Source organism: Poecilia reticulata, chromosome 3 (genome assembly GCF_904066995.2).
Source record: "Poecilia reticulata chromosome 3, P_reticulata-male-v2, whole genome shotgun sequence".
Lineage (NCBI taxonomy): Eukaryota > Metazoa > Chordata > Actinopteri > Cyprinodontiformes > Poeciliidae > Poecilia > Poecilia reticulata.
This window is the reverse complement of record NC_088832.1, coordinates 23,419,054-23,445,510: the sequence shown is the minus strand read 5'-3', so window position 1 is coordinate 23,445,510 and position 26,457 is coordinate 23,419,054. Positions and strand designations below refer to the sequence as shown.

General features: G+C 36.7%; 1 protein-coding gene and 3 non-coding genes across 4 annotated transcripts; 1 reads left to right on the top strand and 3 right to left on the bottom strand.

Moving 5' to 3' along the window:
- Positions 1-2,557: 2,557 nt before the first annotated feature.
- Positions 2,558-2,676, bottom strand: LOC145551221 (5S ribosomal RNA). The gene has a single exon (XR_014087061.1). It is a non-coding gene; the product is annotated as a 5S ribosomal RNA (ribosomal RNA).
- A 7,507-nt stretch (positions 2,677-10,183) lies between these two features.
- Positions 10,184-10,302, bottom strand: LOC145551220 (5S ribosomal RNA). The gene has a single exon (XR_014087060.1). It is a non-coding gene; the product is annotated as a 5S ribosomal RNA (ribosomal RNA).
- A 432-nt stretch (positions 10,303-10,734) lies between these two features.
- On the bottom strand, positions 10,735-10,853 carry LOC145551243 (5S ribosomal RNA). Its single transcript, XR_014087081.1, has one exon. It is a non-coding gene; the product is annotated as a 5S ribosomal RNA (ribosomal RNA).
- Positions 10,854-13,585: 2,732 nt separating this feature from the next.
- Positions 13,586-22,596, top strand: LOC103462835 (cathepsin B-like). Its single transcript, XM_081605285.1, has 11 exons — positions 13,586-13,743; positions 16,854-16,977; positions 17,047-17,132; positions 18,219-18,333; positions 18,456-18,571; positions 18,918-19,003; positions 19,555-19,701; positions 21,168-21,284; positions 21,394-21,522; positions 21,824-21,905; positions 21,990-22,596. Exons 2-10 carry the CDS (start codon positions 16,855-16,857, stop codon positions 21,895-21,897), a joined length of 993 nt encoding a protein of 330 aa, XP_081461411.1. The 5' UTR covers positions 13,586-13,743; position 16,854; the 3' UTR covers positions 21,898-21,905; positions 21,990-22,596.
- Positions 22,597-26,457: the final 3,861 nt, after the last annotated feature.

The window sequence follows — 26,457 nt, the reverse complement described above, 5'->3', positions numbered from 1 at the left end:
GGGAGGTTGGAGATCGGCCTGTAATTCTGCAGTAGTGATTTGTACAGATTGTTCTTTTTTATCAGTGGTTTGATAACTGCTGTTTTCAAAGCCTGGGGGAAAACACCTGAAGAGAGCGATGAGTTTACTATTTGGATCAGATCATTAGCAACGACAGGCAGAACTTTCTTAAAGAAATGTGTGGGCAGGACAATCAGACAGCAGGAACCGGAGCTTAATTGACTTATAATTTCTTCTAGGGTTTTATAATTTAGTAGTTTAAATTGGGTAATTTTTCCTGCATTTTTGTTTGGGCACAGCATTAGTACTGTCTTTGGAGTAGATGTGCAGATTAATCCTCTGATCTTTTGAATTTTCTCTGAAAAGAAACTTGAAAACTTGTTGCAGGTGGCAGTAGATTGAAGTTCAGGTGGCAAGTCACCTCAAGCTCCTTATTGATTTTCCCTGTGAATAAAACTGAGATATAATGTCTGCCCATGTGAACCAGCCAAGGGTGTTAATTAGAACCTCCTGTCAAATGACCGATGGGCTTTAAATTTTCTGGTCGTTTTAAAAAATAACCGGTCAAATATGGAAAATATTTGGTTAACGCGATCTCTGTGTCTGGGTGAAGAGGAATCAGACCTGGATCATTGACTCATTATAAGCCTCTACAGAACTGAGTTGCTGCTAATCAGGGAAGTCAACCTTTTGTCTAGGGTGTTTTAGCAGGGATGCATCTAAAAGTTGCAGTCTGGAGGACTGAACCTGGGCACTCCTGATTTGTACCATCAATGTGGCCCATTGAGGGTGGCCAATATGCTGAAGTGGCCCTCGGTGAAATTGAGTTTGACACCCCTGGTTTAGACTGTAACTTACATGTTTGTTGTAGTAAGCAAATAAGCTCTATTTTGTAAATCTTTTCATGCAAATTTAAGAAGCAAAAGATAAAGTGCTGAAATTAGTATTTGTATGTGGTGGATCAAAATGCAAAATTCTTATTGCGACTAGACACTTCCTTTTAGTCCCAAAAACAAAAACAGGTAATTTCTGAATGCACTTCTGATTTGATTTTTTAAAATAATATATGCCATTTATTTATTGTAAATGGATAAAGATGGTCAATATTTTTCCAGAAATATGCTGGAACAATTCTCACAAATTCACCATTATAACAAGTTTTCTAATGGACTCAGGCTCTAGAGGCTAAGCTTTTCTTTGGTCTCTTGAACATTGAGTCCAAATGTAATAACATGTAAGCATCTTTTAAAGACTGTGTTGAGGATTTTTACCCATCATGTTGGTTGTACAAATGGGTTTCTGATTATGTAAAACATTTGATTTGTGATTAATTTTAAAATTCTTATGGTTGTTTTAAATCACTGCATAATCTTGCCCCGGCTTACCTCTCTGAGCTTCTTCACCCTTACAAACCCTATCGGTCTCTCAGGTCAGCAGATCTGCTGCTCTTGGAGGTACTGAGATCAAGAAGGAAGCTTAGAGGGGACAGGACTTTCTCTGTCATGGGTCCTAAGTTATGGAATGACTTGCAGGTCAGAGAGGCCCCTTCACTGTCCACTTTTAAAGCTCGTCTTAAAACCCATCTATTTTACTTGGCTTTGAACTCCAGCAGGACCAATTTTAAATTGTATGTTTGTTTTTAAACTGTAAGAGTTTTTATTTTATTTTATCTATTTTTTATTGTTATGTTGTGTTTTAATGTACAGGACTTCTTATCAGCTGTGGTTGTTTTAAAGTGCTTTATAAATAAAGTTGGTATGGTGTGGTATAAGCATTTTATGTTGAAATATGTAAAAACTGTTATCACTTTCTGTGTGATCTTTTTTTAAACAAAACAAGATATTCATGTTGCTAAACATGTAGTAATGAATAACTTGCTGTTTCTATAGCATTTGAATTATTCAAGGTTCAAACTAAATCGGCAAAGATAAACATCCAGACATGACAAGATGTAATCATGGAACTGTGCTAATAAATGTTCAGAACTATATCGTTTTTCCTGTAAAGTCAGATCTTTTGTTGTTTTAAGGATCAAACACTGAGCTCACAAATGTCTTGAAATGGCACAAGGCTCACATCTCTGTTTTACTATCTAACTGCAGCAAAGGACAAGAAACTGGTTTCACTGGACGTTAGATTTATTCTTCTGTAAGATTAAAGCACCAACAATGAATTATGTTCGTTTTAAAATCTGGGAGCTGTAATCATCAGTCCTTAACATTAAAACATAAAGCATAAAATGCACTGTAATGAGCCTTGGTGTAAATTCAAATTGGAAGATGCTCTTCTTTTCACCTGCTCAGTCCATCACCTCCTCATGCGCCTCCTTCCCATCTGGGAAGGAGGCTCCTTCCCATCTGGGAAGGAGGTTGGGACTAACAGGTGCTGTAAGCTTTTGTTACCACCAGGGAGCACTAAGGATTTGCACTCTCCATTTTCACACTTTTTTTTAACTCGGCAGCACAGATCAAAAACGTGTACATTTACTCATCCTCCTGGCACATTTTACTTCAGTGTCGTCTTTCACAAAATATATTTTAGTGAAAGAGCCAGCAAAAGCTTACAGCACCTGGTATTCCCAGGCGGTCTCCCATCCAAGTACTGACCAGGCCCGACCCTGCTTAGCTTCCGAGATCAGACGAGATCGGGCGTGTTCAGGGTGGTATGGCCGTAAGCGATGGACTAACAGCGACACAGACCATTTATCTGGCACCGTGCTGTAGTTTTGATTATCTTCATCACATAATCTTAGGGTCAAAGCTGAATCGGAACATGTGGCACTTTAACTTAGTAAAATTTAACAGTTTGGGCTCAGCTGCTCCATCTTAAACTACACACGGAACTAAACACTAGACTAGGTACAGAAATTCTACACAACATGTAAATATTTTTGGCAATTACCTCCAATATATCTTTTGTTATTTTTAGACAGACTAAGACAGACGATTTGCACTCTGCATTTTCACACTTTCTAACTCTACAGGAGCAAAAACTTGTACATTTACTCATCCTCCTGGCGCGACGACACTGAAAGAGTCAGCAAAAGCTTACAGCACCTGGTATTCCCAGGCGGTCTCCCATCCAAGTACTGACCAGGCCCGACCCTGCTTAGCTTCCGAGATCAGACGTGTATTTTTTTATCTTTTATTTATAAAAAAAATCTAAATAAAAGAATTAATGTGCAATTATTAGAGTGACTAAATTAAATACTAAATACGAAAGAAACTGGCTGTTTCTATGGCTTTTAAATAATTCAAGGTTCAAACTATTAAATCTGCAAAGATAAACAACCAGACAACATTGCTGAAGATGATGAATACAGAACATTTTAATAAATACTGTATGCTTCTGGGAAACATCATGAACCTCTTTCAGGATTTCAAATTAACTTAGGTTTTGACCAGCAAGTGAACCATTTGTTACAAATTAAACTGACTTTTCTTGTTAAACATTAAGCACTGAGACATTTGTACACAGGTGACATTAACTTTTTAACTGCCAGGATTAGAATGAGAGTCTTCAGTCTTCTTCTTGAACATTATGATGGTTCATCATTCCATCTATACCTGGATAATTGTTTGTCTCTCAAGTATCAGTTAATAATTTCTGTGATACTGACCAAATGATTGTAAACTTTTGAATGTGAGGAAAGTTACAAAAATATTTACAAAAAATATTTGTTCTAAGTTTTCTGGCATTTAGCAAACATAGATAACTTTAGTAATTCTAACTGACCTAAAATAAGAGAGGTTTTGTCTGATTTAACTTCAGATGTGATAAAAAAAAAAGTTAGTTTTTTTATTTGGTTTATGTAAATATCTGGTTCTAACTTTACGTGTTATGTTATTCAAAACTGAAAACCCTTTCCCCCATGTGTAAAACCATTTCCTGCATATGGAAATGGTTTTCCTTATGGGGGAAACTAAGGTTAACACCACCTGTGTACAAATGTCTCAGTGCCTAATATCTAACAAATAACGTCAGTTCAGTTTGTCACACGCAAATTTGTAATGGTAAACAAATTAGTACTTCTTTACTATTTTATGATTTTTTTTATGCAAATTTAAAAGGCAAAAAAAAATAAAAAAATTGAAATGAGTATATGTGTTGGATCAAAATGCAAAAATTATTCTTATTGCGACTATTCACTTCCTTTTCAGTCCCAAAAACAAAAACATGTGGATTTTGAATGTACTTCTGATTTTATTTTTTAAACATTGCAGTATACCCTCCTGACTACCAGGAAAAAAATATTGTCCAATCACCATTTTTTTTAATTCCACAGTCTTTGTAAGGTAATAAAAGGTTTTATGCACTTACTTTGTCTCTTCCCATAAAATGTGTTATTACTGATAAATACAATTTTTATGAATTAGAAAAAGGTACGTACAAAAGTCCCACCTCTTCACATATGGTATCATTGAAAAGCCCTAAATGTCCTCTCCAGAGGACAAAAATGAACTACTGGTAGTCAGGAGGATATGGCATTTATTTCTTGTAAATGGATACAGATGGCCAATATTTTTCATGGAATATAATGAAATAAATCTCACACGTCGAAAGTCACCATTATAACAAGTTTTCTAATGGACTCAGGCTCTAGAGGCCACGTCCTCCCTGAGGTTCTCTTTGGTCTTTTGAACATTGATCCCAAATGTAACAACATTTATAAGCATCTTTTCAAGACTGTGTTGAGGATTTTTACCCATCCTGTTGCTTGTGCAGTGTTGTAGGCCAGTGTTTTTCAACCACTGTTCCGCGGCACACTAGTGTGCCGTGAGTGATCGTCAGGTGTGCCGTGGAAATTATTCAATTTCACCTACGGTACCGTATTTTCCGGGCTATAAGCTGCTACTCTTTTCCTAAGCTTTGAACCATGCGGATTGTAGCCCGATGTGGCTTTGCTGTGTATTTTTCTTCAACCACCAGGGGGCTCTCTAGCAGGAAGTGAATCATTAGAAGTCAAAATTGTAAATCAAAAGAAGAACGTGCTAATTTTCAACCACATGCTAGCAGCAGGCACGACGGAGAAATGTTTTCAAACTCATATCATGCAGCTTTTAAGTTGAGGGCTGTCGATGTGGCACTACAGGAGGGAAATAGAGCCGCTGCATTTAAGCTCGGTGTGAACGAAACCATGGTTCGGCTTTGGAGACGGAGTGCTGCGTCCAGCAGATTTATTAGGACGCCGCATTCTGCTGGGTCCTTATGGAAAACCGAGAGCAGCTTCCAGTTTTTTTTTTTTTTTTCAAAAAAAAAAAAAATTGAAGGTGCTAGTATGGTATGGTGTGCTCTATAGTCCGAAAATACGGTAATTGATTTTAAAAGATTTTTTGAAAATGAATTATCTGCAAATAATGCCATCTTAAAAAAAGAGATGAGAAACTCATTAAAATGAAAAAAAAAACATATTAGAAAACTTTCATAATGAGATGTAAAACTTGTTAAAACAAAACTTTAAACTTGTGTTTAATGATGAAAACCTTATTAAATTATAGCTAGTCGCTGTAGCAGCGACTAGCGTCGTAATCATGTAATATTCGTACCACTAGATGGCAGTAGGTACACAATCTTTTACATTAAAACAAGAGAATTAGTGATGCGTGAATGTTAGAGGTAGCGGTGAGAGCATCGTATCTAGCAAGACTGACGAAAGTGAAGAAAAAGAGAGTGAAGCTCAGCAGTAGTTGGAAAAAACATGGGTCAATTTCCCACAACATATCTGTGTGAAATGAGCTTCTGAAGCCTGGCTACTATAAAAACAAAAACCAGAGAGACTGAGAGCTGTGGAGGAAGAGCTTTGTCTTTCTTCAATTTCTGCCAGTAAATCAGCTGTTTTCATCCAAACATACACAGGTTTCACACTAGGTGGTAAAATATGAAGATATTGACATTTTGTACATGCAACTCTTCATATTTTAACAATGAATAAGAAGTGAAATGTTTCCCAAATATTATTGCTTCTTTCAGAATAAGAATTATTTTCTGTATTCCGGCTATAAGAATGTTTGTGGATTAGTTTGTAAAACAGTTTGAAGTTCTCTACAACTTCTTTAAATTTAACACCACAGTGTTGTAGCACTGTTCAGGTGTATTTTTGAAGTGGATATGTTAAGTGCAATTTGAAATAAGAAATGTAAAATGTGATAAAAATGCATTTTTGTGTTTGATTCCTATTCAAGACACTTTGATAAGAATGACTATATATGTAATATAGGCGGCTACAGAGTATCTTTGTTTACATTTTTGGTTGGTGGTGCGCCTCGGGATTTTTTCAATTAAAATAATGTACCTTGGCTCAAAAAAGGTTGAAAAACACTGTTGTAGGCAAGGAAGTTACAATTTTAATAAACTTTGCTGAGGCGAAGCAGCCAGGATACAATGTTACACTGATACACAGAATCAGAGGAGATGATGCAAAACATTTATTTGATTTGTGAAGGAGTTTAGGTGGAAATGTGTAATTTTCTCTTGGATCTATTGTTAAACAAAACAAGATATTCATGTTGTTCAACATGAAATAAAATTTTTATGAATAACTTGCTGGTTCTATAGCATTCGAATTATTCAAGGTTCAAACTACTAGATCTGCTAAGATAAACAACTAGACAACACGGCAAGATACAATCACGAAACTGTGCTAATAAATAGTCAAAACTAAATCTGTTTTTCCTGTAAATTCAAATCTTTTTGTTGTTTTACAGATCAAACACAGAGTATCTGTGCTTAAAGCTCACAAATCCTCCTGACTACCAGGATGTCTTGAAATGGCACATGGCTCACATGTCTGTTTTACAATCTAACTGCAGCATTCTTCTATAAGATTAAAGCACCAAGAATGAATTATGTTCATTTTAAAATCTGTGAGCTGTAATCACCAGTCATTAACATTAAAACATAAAGCATAAAATGCACTGTAATGAACCTTGGTGTAAACTGGAAGATGCTCTTCTTTTCACCTGCTCAGTCCATCACCTCATCATGAGCCTCCTTCTCATCTATGCCGGTCTTCTTCTCATCTCCTCTCTTCATAAGGTCCGGCTACCTGTCTGCTCCTGCTCCTAGGCTGAGCTTCAAGCAAGCTGCCATCTAACCTCATCGTGATCGCTTGAAATCATTAATTCAGTGTTTTTCAACCACTGTTCCGCGGCACACTAGTGTGCCGTGAGTGATCGTCAGGTGTGCCGTGGAAATTATTCAATTTCACCTACGGTACCGTATTTTCCGGGCTATAAGCTGCTACTCTTTTCCTAAGCTTTGAACCATGCGGATTGTAGCCCGATGTGGCTTTGCTGTGTATTTTTCTTCAACCACCAGGGGGCTCTCTAGCAGGAAGTGAATCATTAGAAGTCAAAATTGGAAATCAAAAGAAGAACGTGCTAATTTTCAACCACATGCTAGCAGCAGGCACGACGGAGAAATGTTTTCAAACTCATATCATGCAGCTTTTAAGTTGAGGGCTGTCGATGTGGCACTACAGGAGGGAAATAGAGCCGCTGCATTTAAGCTCGGTGTGAACGAAACCATGGTTCGGCTTTGGAGACGGAGTGCTGCGTCCAGCAGATTTATTAGGACGCCGCATTCTGCTGGGTCCTTATGGAAAACCGAGAGCAGCTTCCAGTTTTTTTTTTTTTTTTCAAAAAAAAAAAAAAAAATTGAAGGTGCTAGTATGGTATGGTGTGCTCTATAGTCCGAAAAATACGGTAATTGATTTTAAAAGATTTTTTGAAAATGAATTATCTGCAAATAATGCCATCTTAAAAAAAGAGATGAGAAACTCATTAAAATGAAAAAAAAAAACATATTAGAAAACTTTCATAATGAGATGTAAAACTTGTTAAAACAAAACTTTAAACTTGTGTTTAATGATGAAAACCTTATTAAATTATAGCTAGTCGCTGTAGCAGCGACTAGCGCCGTAATCATGTAATATTCGTACCACTAGATGGCAGTAGGTACACAATCTTTTACATTAAAACAAGAGAATTAGTGATGCGTGAATGTTAGAGGTAGCGGTGAGAGCATCGTATCTAGCAAGACTGACGAAAGTGAAGAAAAAGAGAGTGAAGCTCAGCAGTAGTTGGAAAAAACATGGGTCAATTTCCCACAACATATCTGTGTGAAATGAGCTTCTGAAGCCTGGCTACTATAAAAACAAAAACCAGAGAGACTGAGAGCTGTGGAGGAAGAGCTTTGTCTTTCTTCAATTTCTGCCAGTAAATCAGCTGTTTTCATCCAAACATACACAGGTTTCACACTAGGTGGTAAAATATGAAGATATTGACATTTTGTACATGCAACTCTTCATATTTTAACAATGAATAAGAAGTGAAATGTTTCCCAAATATTATTGCTTCTTTCAGAATAAGAATTATTTTCTGTATTCCGGCTATAAGAATGTTTGTGGATTAGTTTGTAAAACAGTTTGAAGTTCTCTACAACTTCTTTAAATTTAACACCACAGTGTTGTAGCACTGTTCAGGTGTATTTTTGAAGTGGATATGTTAAGTGCAATTTGAAATAAGAAATGTAAAATGTGATAAAAATGCATTTTTGTGTTTGATTCCTATTCAAGACACTTTGATAAGAATGACTATATATGTAATATAGGCGGCTACAGAGTATCTTTGTTTACATTTTTGGTTGGTGGTGCGCCTCGGGATTTTTTCAATTAAAATAATGTACCTTGGCTCAAAAAAGGTTGAAAAACACTGCATTAATTTATACAACATGATTATATCACTTACATTTTAGAAGCCTTACTATTGTCTTCTTATGCTATTCACTTGGATATCATAAGAAGTCTATCCAAGTGAATAGATAGCAATCCATTCACTTGAATAGGGGCCAATCAGTGGATAGAAGTATAGTTGTAAATGATAATGTGACATAAATATTATCATTTGTTTGTGTCATGTGATTATTATTATTATTAGTAGTAGTAGTAGTAGTAGTAGTATTTTATCTATTTTCTATTGAATTAATTAATATGTTTTTAGCACAGTATATTTTAAATATCGAAAGTTGGCGTCTATTGCTACTAATGTTATTGCAGTAGCAGAAAGCTGCCAGTAGAAGGCAGTGTGAGCTTATAGTCTCTCCAGTCTGCATAACTGACAACTGGCTTCAGAACAGATTCCAGGAGGATTTGTGAAGCTCACATTAGTTTCGACTTGTTCCATCATGTTTACAGGTTAGTATGAGGAATGACGTTTTTACTTGTGTTTTACTTACTTGCATAGCAACTGAACTAACAGGCGCCGGAGGAACAGCGATTTTCTGTCTTTCTGTGAGCATGTTGGTGTACAGAAAACAAATAAACACATTGTATATTGTTTATGCAGTAGCATATGGGGTAACAAATGAGGGTTATTCTGAGACTTAAGTGTGTGACATAAGTATATTGTCTAGAATGGCAAGGACAATAACATGTACACAATGATTATTTCAAAGAAAGATCAGATATGGTGGAAATGTTTAATAAATCAGAAGAGATTCCAGGAGGATTTGTGAAGCACAGATTTGGTTCTGCCTCATCACTCCTACTTGTTCTATCCTGTTTACAGAAAAATCAGCATCTGTAACACTGATACCAGTAAAAATAACATCGATTTTGTGCCATTTTATTTAACCATGACTTGTCTGTGGTTTTAGCTGCTGCAGCAGTGGAAGTGAACGAAACTGTGCAGTCTGTGTTGGCCTCACTTCCAAATGTTTAATTGACATTAACAGCCGCCTCATTTGACTCAGGACTTTTCTCTTCACAGATGAAGAAGGTTGTTTACAGCAAAACTATAGTCGGCTGGCCCCAGGTGAGGGTCAGTGTTGACTTCCAGTTGCAGCAGAAGCGAGGCCAAGTCTTCTACTCAATGCAGGCTGGGAAGGTGCAGATGGCTCTGAGTCACCAGGAACTGAGAAATAAATAATAAAATTGACATGTCAAAGAAAAGGGAAAAAATATCAAAACAGTTCACACCTAAATCAATGTGAAAAAAACAAACAAGAAAGGTGCTGTAAGCTTTTGTTACCACCAGGGGGCACTAAGGATTTGCACTCTCCATTTTCACACTTTTTTTTAACTCGGCAGCACAGATCAAAAACGTGTACATTTACTCATCCTCCTGGCACATTTTACTTCAGTGTCATCTTTCACAAAAGATATATTAATAAAAGAGCCAGCAAAAGCTTACAGCACCTGGTATTCCCAGGCGGTCTCCCATCCAAGTACTGACCAGGCCCGACCCTGCTTAGCTTCCGAGATCAGACGAGATCGGGCGTGTTCAGGGTGGTATGGCCGTAAGCGAGGAACCAAGCGCGACACAGACAATTTATATGACACCAAGAAGCGAGAGCTGTGCATTTTGTTTCTATGTTGTTTTTCATTGTCGCCAGCATTTTTTCATCGCTACAGCTAACATTACGCTGCTGTCAGTCTTGGCGTCTCTTCCACTAAGTTTACAAACATCATATAGGAATTCCCTCTGTGAAAACAACTAACTAGACGACAATTGTTCACTGAAACGTTTGAGAAAACCGTCTTCAAAAATTCAAAGTTGGGAATAACAGGTGCTGTGAGCTTTTGCTACCACCAGGGGGCACTTACGATTTGCACTTTGCATTTTCACACTTTTTAACTCAACACGGGCATAAACTTGTACATTTACTCATCCTCCTGGCACATTTTGCTTCAGTGTCGTCTTTCACAAAAGATGCGTTAATAAAAGAGCCAGCAAAAGCTTACAGCACCTGGTATTCCCAGGCGGTCTCCCATCCAAGTACTGACCAGGCCCGACCCTGCTTAGCTTCCGAGATCAGACGAGATCGGGCGTGTTCAGGGTGGTATGGCCGTAAGCGAAGGACTAACAGCGACACAGACAATTTATATGACACCAAGAAGCGATGGAACTCCATCTTAAATTACACACGGAACTAAACACTAGTTCTAGACTAAACACTAGTCTAGAAATTCTACACAACATGTAAATATTTTTGGAAATTCCTTCCGATATATCTTTTGATATTTTTAGACAGACTAAACCTTTATGGTGTGAGCAAATAATTGCAAAGTATCGACAAAAATATGAAAAACAATGTAAGGGAACCGCGCTAAACAGCCGTAAGTTTTTACCCACCAGCAGGGGGCACTAACCACTTTTACACTGCATTTTCACTCTTGCCTTAGCCAAGCCTGCACACACAAAAAGAACACTCACCTAAATTGCACATACGTCTGGCTTTGCTTCTATGTCATCTTTCATCCACCAACATTTTTAAGATGCTGTAAATCAAGGCATGTCTTCCACCAAGCTAGAAAACCTCATTGTGGCATTCCCTCTGTCAAAAAAGAAAGGCCATGAGAAAATCTAACTAATAATTGTTTTTACTCCTTTTGCATCCAACTCTTTTAAAGAACTGAAATATGGAAGTTCACTGTTCCTTGTACTTCTGTCACTTTCCGTAACAGCAAGTGTGCGCATACAAAACATTCCCGGGGGCTATACGTGCACAATTTATTTGTTCTGGGAAAGTACAGTTAGTAATAAATGTACTGTTTTATTTACTCATTATTTAGTACAAATACTCTAATTTTTTTTCACTACTTTGTCAAACTGCAATATATGTATGTATAATGTTAATGTTTTGTTAATGTTGTCTATTTATCGTGTCCAGTCTTCTGAGCAGTGCTAGAAATGTGTTGCGATTCTAGCCGGCTCTCGTTTTGAGACCAAAAATAAGTCTGGCAGATTTAGATATGACATTATTTTACATTCAACCAAGAAGATGGTATCTAAAGACAATTTTTAACAGAAAACTATTGAACTTTTAACTTTACTTTCATTCCAAAAAAATGGCATAAAGAAAAATAAATATTCACATCCTTCTCAATAATCAATGGAAAATTATTTACTGGCATTACGGCAATCAGTCTTATGGTTTCTGAGTTGCATATTTTCACAGGTGTGGTATGAAAACTGTCTCTTGTGTTCCTTAGGGGGTTTTTTTTGTCAGAAGAACAGTCACTGAGTTCATTGTGTTTTTTGTCAGCTTCATCAGTCTGATAGTCAGGTGACAGATTCATAAAAAGGAAGAGAAATCCACAGTCAGCATGTTCTCTGTGATTTGCAGTGATTGCTACTACAAATTGACTATTGAATAAAACTCATAACCATGTGAGCTTAGATGAAATGAAAGAAAAAAAAAAGCACTTTGTAACCATCTGGCCTTTTAAAAATGTGACAAAATGACCCAATCGTGAGCCAAAAACTGTTGTATTCATAGCTACATCAGCTTTGCGCAGTTCAAATTGTTGTTCTTTAAATTGCATTTAACACTTTTTTAAAAATGTATTTAATTTTCAAGCAAGGTATGTCGTTTTTGACTGGACCGTTTCATTAATTTATTTTTAATGATTCTGTTAAACCATATTTCAAAAGCGATGTCTCTCTTCATTAATTAAGCCATCTTCATTCATTTTGTATTATTATTATTATTATTATTATTATTATTATTATTATTATTATTATTATTATTATTATTTCTTTAATTTAAAGTTATTTCAGTAACCATTGTTTGTCATTAAAAGAGGGGTACCAACAATTTTGTTCTCATGTGTAAATTTTGTTTATTTTTTATTGCACAAGGCTTTGAAACACTTGTCGGGAAAATTTAGTCTCACCTGACCAGGAGACTTTCTTCCACACGTTCACTGTTCCCTACACAGCTTGCAAGCGACTTATATGGCTTTCTTCTTCCTACTTCTTTATGTAGTGAATGACTAATGATGTCTTGAGATTCTGAGCGGTGAATTTCTGTGCATCTAAAAGTATTCCTGGCATCAAATAGTTCTTAATTCAGCTGGTTGCACAGTTTTTTATTCTGTGGCTTTAGGGGGAGAGTGGTTAATGCAAATGCACACCACACCTTTCACATTTTTATTTGTAAAAGGAATATAAATATCCTTTAATTGTCACAGTGGGTAAAATCAAAAGGAAATACAAGCATGCATATTCAAATTAAGGTAAAAAATACAAAAATGAATAAGAGAATTTACATCACAAAAATTATACTATATTGCTATTACAAAGACAATACTCCAATTAAAAGAAATGTGAAACTACTTCTGAGTAGGGACATTAAAAAAAATTACAAAATGTGCATAAAAAAAACAACTGAATAAAAAAACTGCAAATAAAGCAGGGATGTGAACACATCAAGCATTCTGGCACCATCATTTTCCCCTCTCCTTCACAGCTACATGCTACTTTATGTTGCTTTAAATTTTGGTGTTATAACAAAGTATAAAAAAGTTTGAGGTGTGAAAACATTTGCTAAGAATTGTCCGTTTATGACGGTTTTTATAACCAGACAAAAACAAGTGATGGTTGATTTTTGGCGCCCTCTAGTGGTTACATCGAAGTTGCTCAGATAGATTGAGAAAAGCCGACTTTTGGTCAATTTTACATATTTCTATTTCATTATCAAGATAAAGATTCACATTATTGTTTAATGTGCTTTAAATCAGTGAGGAAGATAACAACAAGGAAGCGAACCTCATTTCATTTTAAAGAGGAAGGAGCGGAAAGCCACAGTTAGTCAGCAGGGTCACATGAGCTGCGTTCATGTGACCGACTCACGTGTTCACAGCGATAAATAGGACCAGACCTACAGTAAAACAACAGGCAGAGACTGGAGGGTCGAACTGGGCCGAAGGTGACACCAAAAAAACCCATCAATAAGCGACAGGTAGGTTCTTGTTTTCTTACATTGAAGCTTCTAAGAAAATGGGTTGCTACGAAAATAAGTGGTTAGATAAACCACATTTCACAAAAATACTTGCTAAAACTACACAGCTAACTTGGTTACGCTTCTTGTTTTTTCAAATTAAAGTCAAAGATCGGGTGAAAAGACATAAATCTTTGGATTAATTTTTTTGTCTTGATTTGCACGTTTTTAACCGCAGTTACTTGTTAGCTGTACCCTTCGAGGTAAACATGAAGCAGGTGGTGCAAATTAGTTCAAACATGGGCCCTGATATATATACTTGTGTAGTAATGTGGATTTAAAAAAAACAAACAAAAAAAAAGAAAGAAAGAAAAGTGGTGCAGAAAATCTGCATTCCCTTTCCACACAAAGGAGTACAGCAGCAATACGGTTATGAAACCTGACACTGAAGTCAGTTAGAAGGAAATGGAAAATGAAACCGTTTTTATAAGAAGGCCCAGACAAAATGGCTTATGTCAAATCTAAATGTTACAGAAGGGGATCAAAACACCTGACGGACTTCGGCTAAATAACCCTCAGTTTAAAGTAAAATCATTTAATGTAACGGTAAAAAAATAAATTCATAAGTTGATTATAAAATGGCTGTTTGCCCTCTGTTCTCAGGTTTTATTGTCGGTGAGTTTTTGATAAGAGCCTGTGGTGTTTTGCCAATCTCTCGCCTTGTTTGCTCTCACAGAGAGGGAATGTTATGAAACATTAATTTACTCCACCTATTCATCACCATAAAAGCTGGTACAGCCCTAAATGACCCAGTTAAAGGGACCAGCTGAACTTTACTGTAAAATCAAACTCATACTTGTCTTAGTTTATCCCCTTTAGAACAATGTGCCATGGTCTGTTTTTTTGATTTTTCAGTTTGGCTGTTTAACTGCACTAAAATTCACAAAAATGAAATAAGTTTGACATGGATAAGCGTCTGATGATCTCACATAAGGCTAGGGCTGGACAAAAAAATCAATATATATTGCGATAGACATGTGACTTAATATCAATAGAACGACTGATGAAATAATCATTGAACTCTGAGCCAGAACCGCACAGCATTCTGGGGGATTTAGGCAGAGGAAAGGCTTTGGCTGCCCAACTTCTCACAGCCACCTGAGCAAAGCTGGTGGAATCAACTAACTCATGCACTCTTTGGTTACCTAGCAACGCCATCACTTCTTGGTTGCCTAGCAGCAACCTTTAGAGTAACTGGCACAGCAGCAGTTTAAGTTTTGCCACCATGTCTCATAATGGCTTAAAAATAAACAACCGCATGGAGTAAAAACTGGATAAGAGGGAAGGTCACACCACCAGTTCGACAGCATTTCAAACTAGTGGTGAACTAATCAATTAAAACAGAGAACTAATCAATAACTATCTATCGACTGCTATGGAATGCTTATCATGAAACGTTTTGCAGCCCTACTCTAAGCTAAGATCAGTTAGCTAGGTTTTCCGTTTAGACAGCATAAGTGGAAAAACCCTCTGAGGGCTTCAGAGACCCTGTTTGAGGTTGAGCCATCATCAGTACTGGAAAGATTTTTGGAAAGGTCATCAGTCATTTCTGGGGCCTGATCTGCTGCTGACTCATGAAGTTATGATGTGATCTTAAACCTCTTGATGGGGGTGAAAAAAAAGTCTCATCCCTCTAACCTAAGAGTTGTGACTGAGGGGAGGCTGTTTGTGCATTCTGCAGTGACTCGGCAGCTTTTACTCAGTCAGACTGTCTGGAGCTTTGAAAGCAAGCTATGAAGTTTTAATTGCTTTTGAGAAGTGAGAAATGCAGATGGGCAGAGCTGGCGTTTCACTTCCCCTAAATCGCACTGGAAACTTGTTTTTAATTTGAACCGTTTCTTAAAATAAATCAGAAGATTCCTCAATAGGAGTCAAAGGCAAGCAAGTATACCTGTATACAAGGTTTGTTATTTAAAGCGAATAACTAAATAAGGTTTATAATAATCTTTGCTTATTCCTTATTAATATCCTATGCTGTTTGCTGATTATTATGATCACTAGCAGTTCTTCCCACATTCTTAGCGCTTACACCTTTTTTAAAAAAGGGGAAACTTTTTTTCTGCTTCTCTTTTGGTGACAGTAACTCATGATCATCTGTCATGTGATTCATTACTAGTTTCTCAAGAATTTCTAGATTTAAAACTTACAGGAAGGATGGATGCCCAAACACGTGTTTGTGGTGAGAGAGAGAGACTTTCCAAGAGGAACAAAGTGTTTAAAAAAAAAACAAAATGAAAGGAATCTGCTTTTATTTTGCACCACAAACTATACTTTTGTTTTTTAGCTGGACTTCTTTCATCTTCTGGTTACCTTTAGTAAACCATATTTATGACCCATTTCTTAAAACATTTGTATTTGCGTAATATAAACAGTATCTGCAGACTTGAGTTAGGATGGGCACTTATTGTACTGTTTATCAAAGGTATTTTCTTGTAATATTTATTGTTGGCTCAATACATTTCAGTTAAAGATGTTAAATTAAAAACTGACTGTATTATTGGAAATATTATTTGTAAAATTTTGTAAACTGAAAAAATATCAGGAAATTCAAAAATATGATTGATGCAGCTTGATGATATAAATCACATTTCTTTAAGTGGGTGGCGTCCTTAAGAGCAGTTTGTATGACTTTTTTTAAATTTTTTTTTATCACATTATTTCCACAAAATATAATGATAAAATACTAGGTCCATACCACCCAGCCCTAGACATGAATTCACCCCTCCAAGTGTTCTGGTTTGTATATTCCACATCTTGCATTTGGTTTCGATCATGTTTAGTGATGCGGTTTGTTAACATTGTAGGAGGCTTGACTGAGAACAGTGCTGCTGCTTTATCCTTGTACTTGTATCTCCGCAAGGTGTGGGAATGTCTAATCTGCCGTAACATTTTGCTGAACTAGCAGCTTTAGGAGTGTCTCTAAGAGGGAAACATTGTGCATCCAGGTGCAACATTTTCATGGGAATTTCACCAAAAAATGCAAACACTTTAGTCATGGAGTAAAAAGCTTGAAAATGTTAGGTTTTTTTTCCCCCTTTTTCATTTTTTTTCTTGTTGTGTGTGTTGGGCAGAATGTTGTGTGCAACTCTCCTGGCGCTGGCTGCCAGCTTGTCTGTGAGCCTGGCCAGACCCCACATCCGTCCTCTGTCCAGTGAAATGGTCAACTACATCAATAAGCTCAATACAACCTGGAAGGTGAGTTTATTCTTGTTTTTCCTCCAGAATCCTGTGAATGTTTTACTAATTCGTACTTCCACTCTGCAGGCTGGCCACAACTTCCGCGATGTTGACTACGCCTATGTCAAAAACCTCTGCGGCACTCTGCTTAAGGGACCTAAGCTGCCTATCATGTAAGTCTCACAAGGTCAATATAAATGTAATATTTCTAGATGCGATGCATTTATAAAATCCAATTGAACTATTTGCATTTTCAACTTCTACCTTCAGTATTTTTGATGCTTTTTATGAACCAAAGCATGCCAGTTCATCATGGAGCATTAGAAAGAAAATGATTCATGGCTTAAGAAAAAAAATCTTCGTAGATGCCCCCGAAAATAAAATCCAGTTAAACCAGTTGTGTTTAGAGGTACAGCTATGTGTAATCTATGTTTAAACTGAATACAAGAGACCAAATCTCAACCATTTCTGATGTAGACTAAAAACACTGTTTATATCAAAACTGTCATGTTGTGGGGATGCTTTTGTCCATCAGTGATGGGAATGCTGGAGAGCTTATTAGATCAATGGAGGGGAATAGAAAGGGACCTATTGCGCAAAATTCACATTTTGCACGTTTTTACTCTCCCAGTTTGGTCTCGACTGCCTCTGTAAACGACTCAAGCATTTAGAAAAAACACCAAGCCGTTTTCTGTCAATAAATTTATGATTTTGTTGTCTGGAAAACTAGCCATTTCAAAATCAAAATTCAATTTAATTCAAAAATTTAATTGAATGTTAAGTCACATTGAACGGGCACTCTGTCGTTACCTAGCAACAACGGAGTCCTGTTCCCTAGCAACACAAGCTGAGTTCCAGGATGTTTGGTCAGCTGGTTTTACTGCTGTATGCTCTGTACAATGGCTGCTGGAAAAGAGAAGTGTTTTGTTATTGACTTGCAATTCAGAAACCACTTGCTGCCATTTTCCCAGGAATACAAACGTTGAGCTGTGGGGCAGCAGCAGCTTATTTGGATTTAAAGTGACAGGAGGCCCTAAAACATCTCAAGAAGCTCAAAACAGGCAGAACTGAGCAGATAATGAGACCAACATCTCATTATCTAAGGGGCTTGAGCCATTTTGCCAAAAATAGATTAACATTTCTCGATATTAAGGGTTCTACTTGCTCAAAGTAATATGTTGCAGCTTCTGCTGATTTACAAACCTGTTGAGTAAATGGTTTCATGGGGTAACGCTCACACCAGTCGTGCGTCTCTTCAGGGTTCAGTATGCAGAAGGCATGAAGCTGCCAGCAGAATTTGATTCCAGAGAGCAGTGGCCCAACTGTCCCACCCTGAGGGAGATCAGAGACCAGGGCTCCTGTGGATCCTGCTGGGTGAGGAAAACTCGTCGCTAAATTATAAATGCAAATTCAGTGTCCACTTTTTTTAAATTTTTTTATAAAACTTTGAACACTTTTATTGTAATTCTCATGCCATGTGGTGTTTCTGCCTTTAGGCGTTTGGTGCAGCAGAGGCCATCTCTGACCGTATCTGCATTCACACCAATGGGAAGGTCAGTGTGGAGATCTCTGCTCAGGATCTGCTCACCTGCTGCGACAGCTGTGGAATGGGGTAGGTCCTTCAAAGTTTGTCCTCCTTTAGACATAATTAGGATTTTTATTAGTTTGGTCAGTGACTAAACCCATGATTTAAACCCAAGTGTTATCATTGTGACAAGCACAATGATAACACTTGGTTACAAAGTATAAAGCTAATCTTAAGTGGATAATGTATGAATAATCCTTTAAAAACACTTTTTTGTCAAGGTAACTTGTGTTTTAAGTTTGTATAACTCCAAAATGAGTTGCAGTTTCTGAACTTGATGCAGGATAATTGCTGGAAGAAAACTTAAAAACGGAGGCTGAATGTGTGTGCCTACAGAGATGGTGATTAATTTATATTTCGTTTTTTGTTTAAGATGTAATGGTGGCTACCCTCCAAATGCTTGGGACTTCTGGACCACAAATGGACTGGTGACTGGAGGGCTCTACAACTCTCATATTGGTAAGTTTTTTTTACACAAGTGTCTTTATTTTTTTTTTAATTATAAATAAGTCAAAGAATATAACATTATCTTGCAATGTTGAATGCCAGCATAATGATTCAAATTATTATTGTTGGGATTTTGAATGCTTATATCCAAACTGTCTTGTTGTTTTGGCTCAGGATGGCATAAATGCACCAAATTCCATTGTTTTGTTGTTTTTATTTAAATATACATTTTGAATTGGTGTCAGTGGTGCAGATGGTTTATACTTTCTTGACAAAATCTTCTTCTAAAAAGCATTTATTTTTTATTTTAAAGTTTTGAAAATCATAGCAGATTCTTTGTTTCTGCTTACTTATGAAGGACTTTAAATTTCAGAATTTATAAACAGACTGTCACCTTTTGACAAGGTCTGTGTATGGCTGTTTTGTGCCCTGCATCGTTTCTCACTAAATTATGCTTTGGTGTGCAATCAGTGTCTGATTAAAATCTCTCCAACAGTGTTTCTCAGTTTTGGGATGCTAAAACTGAAAGCTTTGTGGTAAAACTTGAGTCGTGTTTCTTGCAGGCTGCAGACCGTACACCATCGAACCCTGTGAACACCACGTCAACGGCAGCAGACCTCCCTGCACTGGGGAGGGCGGCGACACGCCAAAGTGTGTTGCACAGTGCGAGACTGGATACACACCAAGCTATGAAAATGACAAACACTATGGTAAGAATGCTGCAGAGCAGTTCAGATGAGCATGAGAACTGATCTGGATGTTTACATACTTGCTGCTGATTGTTTAGCAAAATCAGTCATTCAAGACGCATTTAATGACAGTAAGATGTGAAGATTTAATTCTGCTGCTGTTTAAATATGGCTTGTTTGAAAGAACAATTTAAAGGGAACATATTATGCAAAATTTACTTTTTGCATGCGTTTCTTTTTATTTGGATCTCAACTGTTTCTAAAAACAACCCAACTGCTTCAAACCCTCGGCTGTTTTCTTTTTGACAAAAACGTTCATGTTTTTTGACGTCTGTTGTTTCACGTCATGTTGACGTCATGTTTCAAAAACCTCTCAACTGTTGAGTCACATTCAACATGCACTGTGCTGTTACCTAGCAAACCAAGCTCAGCCCCATCACTTAGCAACCAAAGCTGAGCTCCTGCATGTTTGGTCAGTTAATATTATTCCTGTATGTGCTGTTCAATGGCTGCTGGAAAAGACAAGTGTTTTGTTGTTGACTTGCAAATTAGAAACCACTTGCTGCATTCTTGTTGTTTGTGCAGGAGGCTCCACTTCCGCTTTTCAAAGATGTACAGTAGTATAATTGTCCAACTGTTTGCAACCATTTTCACGTGCGAGTGGCCAGTAGGAGCTTATTCAATTTAATTAAAGAGACAGGAGGCCCTAAAACGGCTCATTCTGAAAGCAGTCAAAATGGGCAGAACTGACCTCAATAAAATCGTATTACCCAAGAATGATTTTGTGTGGTAGTAAACTCTAACACCAAACCTGTTTAAACCTGCTGCATCTAACTTAAAAAAAACATTTTACATGCATATTAAAACTTTTTCTGTCCTTAACATGAGACCAATAATCTCTGAAAAAAATAATCGATCTCCTCTGCCTCCTCCCTGTTCTGCATAATTACTCTGCTTAGTCAGAAACAGCCACTCAGAACTAGCAGTAATCAGCTAGTCGCCAGGCTATCAGGAAGTTTTCATTCAGTAACTCAAGATTGTTTATTGTAATGGAACCTGTATTTGCTTTTGAATGTTAGGTTTTATACTTGAATTTTTTTGGCAATGTTGAGAGGTTTTATTTTGGCTCTTTGCATTGTTTAGCCTCTTCAGAGCCTTCATATGTTATCAGTCTGTTAAAGATGGTATTACCGATAGCAGTACAATTTGCACAATGCCTGTTTTGTTTTTTTTCTTGGAAAAAGTTATTAAAAACAAGTTTTTGTCTAAATTAAGGTGAATTCATGGTTCCTTTTTCCACATGATAATTATGTGATCAGTATCGGTGATCGGCCCTCATGGGTGATCGGAATCGGCAGGAAAAAAAACCTGATCGGCACATCTCTACCTTAGACCTTTTCTAACCTGTTCAAGGCAGCATAATGGGTGACCTTTAAGAATCATCACTATGGGACACGTACAGAATTTTAACCTGAAGTATTTTGCAGGTGAAACATCTTACGGCCTACCATCAGATGAAGATCAGATCAAATCAGAGATTTACAAGAACGGACCTGTAGAGGGAGCGTTTACAGTCTACGAAGATTTCCCTTCCTACAAGTCTGGTAAGAAAAGCATCATAAAATACTCACAAATATAATCTGAGCAGACCACAGATAGGTGAAATGGTAACTGCTCCTGATTCCCTTACTGCATTTCTTCTGTTCTCCTCAGGTGTGTATCAGCATGTGTCAGGAACTGCTTTGGGAGGACATGCCATTAAGATCCTGGGCTGGGGAAAGGAAAATGGTGTTCCTTACTGGCTCTGTGCAAACTCCTGGAACACTGACTGGGGTGATAATGGTGAGCAGGAAATTACTACCATTAACTAAATGGCACTAGGCTCCAGTGTTTTAACATTTTGATAATGCGTCAAACTGAAAACGCACCAGGGCAAAAACCTAGTCTGGACACCAGTTTTATAGATCTAGCATGATTATAAATGTGTGTCTATTCTAATTAACCCTCATATCGCCTGAATCTTTAACCCACACAAAGCTGTGACCTAATGTATGCTTTCACTCAGTTCAAGAGCCTCCATTAATTTCTCGTTTTGTACTGAACATTAAATATACTAAATTCACTTTATCGCTTTAATTTTCAGGATACTTTAAAATCCTTCGTGGATCAAATCACTGTGGCATTGAGTCCGAGATCGTGGCTGGAATCCCCAAGTAAAACCCAAGGTAAGCTCAGTAATGACTGAGTGACTATTTAAAAGGAAAATGTTGCGTTAAATATGACTTCATGAAGTTTGTTTCTACTTCCAGGTTTTATGCTGCGTCACCCCCAGAGGGCGCCACACTCCACTGTCATTGAACAAAGTATACTTCTGCACAGCATGGCATTTGAGGAGGGGAATTCAAACTCCCGTAGCTTTTAAGTGAATTTTCAGATTGGAGACAAGACAAACTGTTGCACACAATTACATTTTTTTTTTCTATGTTGGTCTGTTTTAGGACACTCCCATATTTTACTTCATTTTTTTTTCTTTTAATTGCTTGGAAAGCAGATGTCTCGCTGTAAAGACGAAACAATTCTTGTGTTGCACCGATGAAAATTGAGGACCATTTTTTAGATCAATGCAGCATCAAACTGAATGGCGTTTTTAAAAACACCCCAATGAGCAGAGCTGTTTCTCAGAACACATTTCATCATGCAATGACCCTTGATACTTTTTTTTTTTTTAAATGACAAATTATACTCTGTACTACCGACTGTCATAATGTACTGCCTGTAATAGGTGCCTGTTATTTTTAAGCATTTTAAAAGTAGATTACAATGAGATGGAGTGAAAGTGAAGTTTTTACTGCCAATATGATCAAATGCTGGGAATTGTTCATTTGAATTTATTAAATGAATCTTTTGTTGCCAGTATTGTGGTTCTCATTTTGTACTTCTATATTTATATTTTAGACAGATTTTTAAACCCTTGTAAGACCGTTTACTAGAAAGACATTTTACTCTTTAGAGATGTGTATGTCTTTCACTTAAATCAACAAGAACATTTAAAGTGATGTGCATTAGATATTGATTTAGTCTTCATTTATTGAATATTTTGGCTCATTATAGCTGTTTCATAATGAACTTGACTAAAACAACGGATTTCATTAAAGCTTCAAGTTTTTGAAATGGACCATATGTACAAATTTGCACCAAAATTGATTTGATGTCCAAGGAGGTAGAAACGTTTCCTCTACTTGAGGGAAAATATCCCTGAACTTATTTTTAATACATAATGTTTATTCTACCTGGTTGATCTCTGAATGTCACAGCAGGCTCTGTAGTTAGAAGATTATATTAAAACACCAAAGATTGTGTACAAACAAGAAGTTTCACTTTAATACTGTAGGTTTATTTCCATGTTTAGTGCTAAAACAAGTGAAGCTGCTCAGTTGGTCGAGTATCCAGAAATGTTACTCGAGTAACGTTACTGGAAAAGAAAACAAAAAACCTTGTTTTTTTAAAAAAGTTACTTCAACATTTAATAATATTCAGTAAATTTACATGTTTAAGTATAGTATGTACAGTGCTTATACTTTTATCTTTATGATAACATTTCTAAATTTGTATTTATTTATTGCTATGACTTTTGTCATAGCAATAAATCTTCCTATGACAAGATTTACCAATTTATCTTGGTTAACAAGATAAATTGTCCAATTAAAATAAGCCTTTATAGTTTTGTTCATCGTGATCAGTCAGTTTTACTGCCAGGATGGCGGTGCTACCTAAATAAAATGTAAACGAGTGCATGGTTTACGAAGTGACGCTGGAAGTTAAATCCTTCTAAAAGTTAATACAGAAGTATTTTTCTATTTTCATAATATTAAACCCCGGAAGCTTGTGCTAATCTCCTCGTAGCGAAGCCACGCCCGGGACTCTCCCGGTTTAAAAACAAACGCACAAGCCTCAGTGGGCTGTCTACTCTTCCGGAAGGCGGGGTGTGTTTGTTCAGTCAGCCAGAGCCGCCGCAGGCAGCAGGAGCGGGCGATGATGGAGGGGGGAAGCAGGCTTCCGTTGATGAAGTATGGATCTGTTCTGTCCCTTTTCGTGGTTCTGCTAGCCATCTGGTTCCGTTCACCGCAGAACACAGTGCTGGACGACCGGCTGGACACGGTTCTTTCGTCTCTGCTCCGGGCTGAGAGGAAAGTCGGGGTTAATGACGCCAGACCCAGAGTGGCAGTTGGTAGGTGCGGAGGGCTAGCGACACTAAGCTAGGCTGCTGGGGGTTGAAGTGGACACTGGTCATTAATAAACGCTAATCTTAAACATATAAAATACCTGACATTAAAGTCAGTTTGTTTGAAATTGCTGACACAAGTTTTACTTACAGTTTCTGTTGAATCCCAAACAGGAAATTGAGTTAAAGTACTGGTAACGGTATTATTGTAACCTGTCTAATATGTACTCCGGTTATGCGATATTTATTTAATAGTAAAATATAAATCTAGCCAGAATTCTTGAAGTATTGACCGGTGTAATACTGACAATGAGCGAAAGTTAGATGTTGAGGATTACCATATTGTGGTGGAGTGTAGTCTGTCATGCAGCGCCTTATGAAAACAATCCTCAAAATGTTCACACCCCTTGAACATTTAAAAAAAAAAAAAAATCAAACAGTGAAAGTGTGGCTTAAATTTACTTCTTATGCAAAACAGCTTCAAGTCTAAAGACTGAAGTTTTTGCTTTTTCTGAGCAGAATAGCTCAAGCAAAATGAGATGATATCAACTGTCAACTGGATTGAGGTCTGGACTTTAACTGGGCCAATTTATAGTATCCACAACAGATGGTTGTGATGTTGACCATTTTTCATGTCATGCCACTTTAGAAATATGCTTTGTATTGATCTATTACAGAGAACCTCAGTGAAATTCATTAAAGCCTGTGGTTTCAGCATGGCAAAATGCAATAAAAAAAAAACACCCCAATGGGTGTGAATGTATTCTCCAAGGCTCTGTGGTAGCGAAGGGAGAAGACAGATGATCACAAATGTTCAGTCACCAGATCCCAGACTGGATCCGCAGCTGGGACAGTCTGTTCTGAAGAGAGACCTTCCCTCCTCAAACCATATGGACAGAAACTCTGTGGCTGTCATTAAGCCTCGTGGCTTTACGTCAATATTTCCCTTTATTTCCATTTATTTCTTTTATTTCGAACATGATAGAAGTATAAAATCACACACATGAACAAGGAATGCAAGGGACACATATTTTTGTACTACAGTTATCTTAACATCCTTGAAAAGGAGTAGGAAGAAGTAAGAAACTTATGAACTCCTACACCATAAACTCGTATAATATTTTCAGACGGACCCTCATTATTAAATAAAAAAAAAAATAAAATAAACAGGTTAATTAATTTTCCATTTTATCTGGGTTTACATGTGTCTAAGTATATGGATCCATACATCCATACCCACACACTCATATGTGTTAGCCTCAGTTTACATAAACACATTAGTACTAACTCTCACCCATATCTATATCTTGTGAAAATGACCTCCTTATAGTTCCTTTTAAATTGTATTAAATTTTGTTCCATAATTTTACACCATGAATTGAAATACAAAAGCTCTTTCTTGTTGTGTGTTTACTACGAATCGTTTATGAATCACAAACACAAATTGTTGAAAAAGTTTCTTTAAAAAGAAGAACCGGGACTCCCAGCACATTAGTTAGCAACTTAGTTTAGTTTCCTGTAAATATGTTGAAAAATGTCAGCCTGGATGTCGTGACCCAGTTCCAAAAATCCAGTTTTTAGACTTTGATCAAACTCACTTTATAATCTGTACTGGACCAACCTTTACCCTGTTTGACAGCAAAATCAGCCCGTTATCATTTCACACTGACTTTAAGTGACACGTATTGCTTCCCAATCTCATGCAGGGTAAACTAATGTCAGATTAAAAAAACAATAACTTTGCGTAGGACTGAAACGATTAATCGTGATGAATTGATTAATTGTTAACTGGAGTAAACAGAGTCAACAAAGGTGATTTGAAAGAAAAAACTATCCAGAGCAGTAATTGAGCCAAAACTGTAAATAAGATCAAATAAAAAAGAATTGTGAATATGTTCAACTCAAAACTCTAGTGGCATAGTTTTGACTTCATCCAGTGTAAATTATGTATAAGAAGGCTTCTATTAATCACCTTTTGCTACCTAATTATTAATAGGTTAATTGAAAATATGGTCAATAGATCAGCCCTACACTGTATTAATGTTAAAGCGCTGAACTTTTCACATTTGGACATTAGAAGTAGTTTATTTTTTGCTGCAGATGTCATTTGCAACAGGAGACCAAGTGTGCACTAACATAATTTTATGCTTTTGCATTTTAGGCAATAAAATTTTTATTTTCTTACTTCAAAAAGGAATTTAATTGTTCATTTGTATTTTTTTATGCATTTCCAATATTGTATAAAAAGGCTTAAATGAAAAGTATGTAGAATATCCCTATTTTTTTATAGATTAATCATCAAAATAATTGATTAATCAATAACTGATTTTTAGCTGCAGTCCTGGTATCATTTATATTAAGGGAAACAATATAAATTAGTCTCTGTGATATTTTTTTAAAATGTGTAACAAACTGTCATGTTTTAGCAGAAAGCAGTAGAAAACGTAGTTGTGATGAAGCAGAATGACTTTAGAATTGATATGTTAATCTAATTGAAAGATGATCTGACATTTAGGTTTTAATTAGTCTGTTCAATGTTTCATTTGCCCTCCATA

What these genes read in the sequence shown, in the direction of transcription:
- LOC103462835 (XM_081605285.1), top strand. Translation starts at nt 16,855, where the DNA reads ATGTTGTGTGCAACTCTCCTGGCGCTGGCTGCCAGCTTGTCTGTGAGC. An exon ending in AGCTCAATACAACCTGGAAG is followed by an intron (nt 16,978 to 17,046) that starts GTGAGTTTATTC and finishes TCCACTCTGCAG; the next exon opens with GCTGGCCACAACTTCCGCGA. An exon ending in GGACCTAAGCTGCCTATCAT is followed by an intron (nt 17,133 to 18,218) that starts GTAAGTCTCACA and finishes GCGTCTCTTCAG; the next exon opens with GGTTCAGTATGCAGAAGGCA.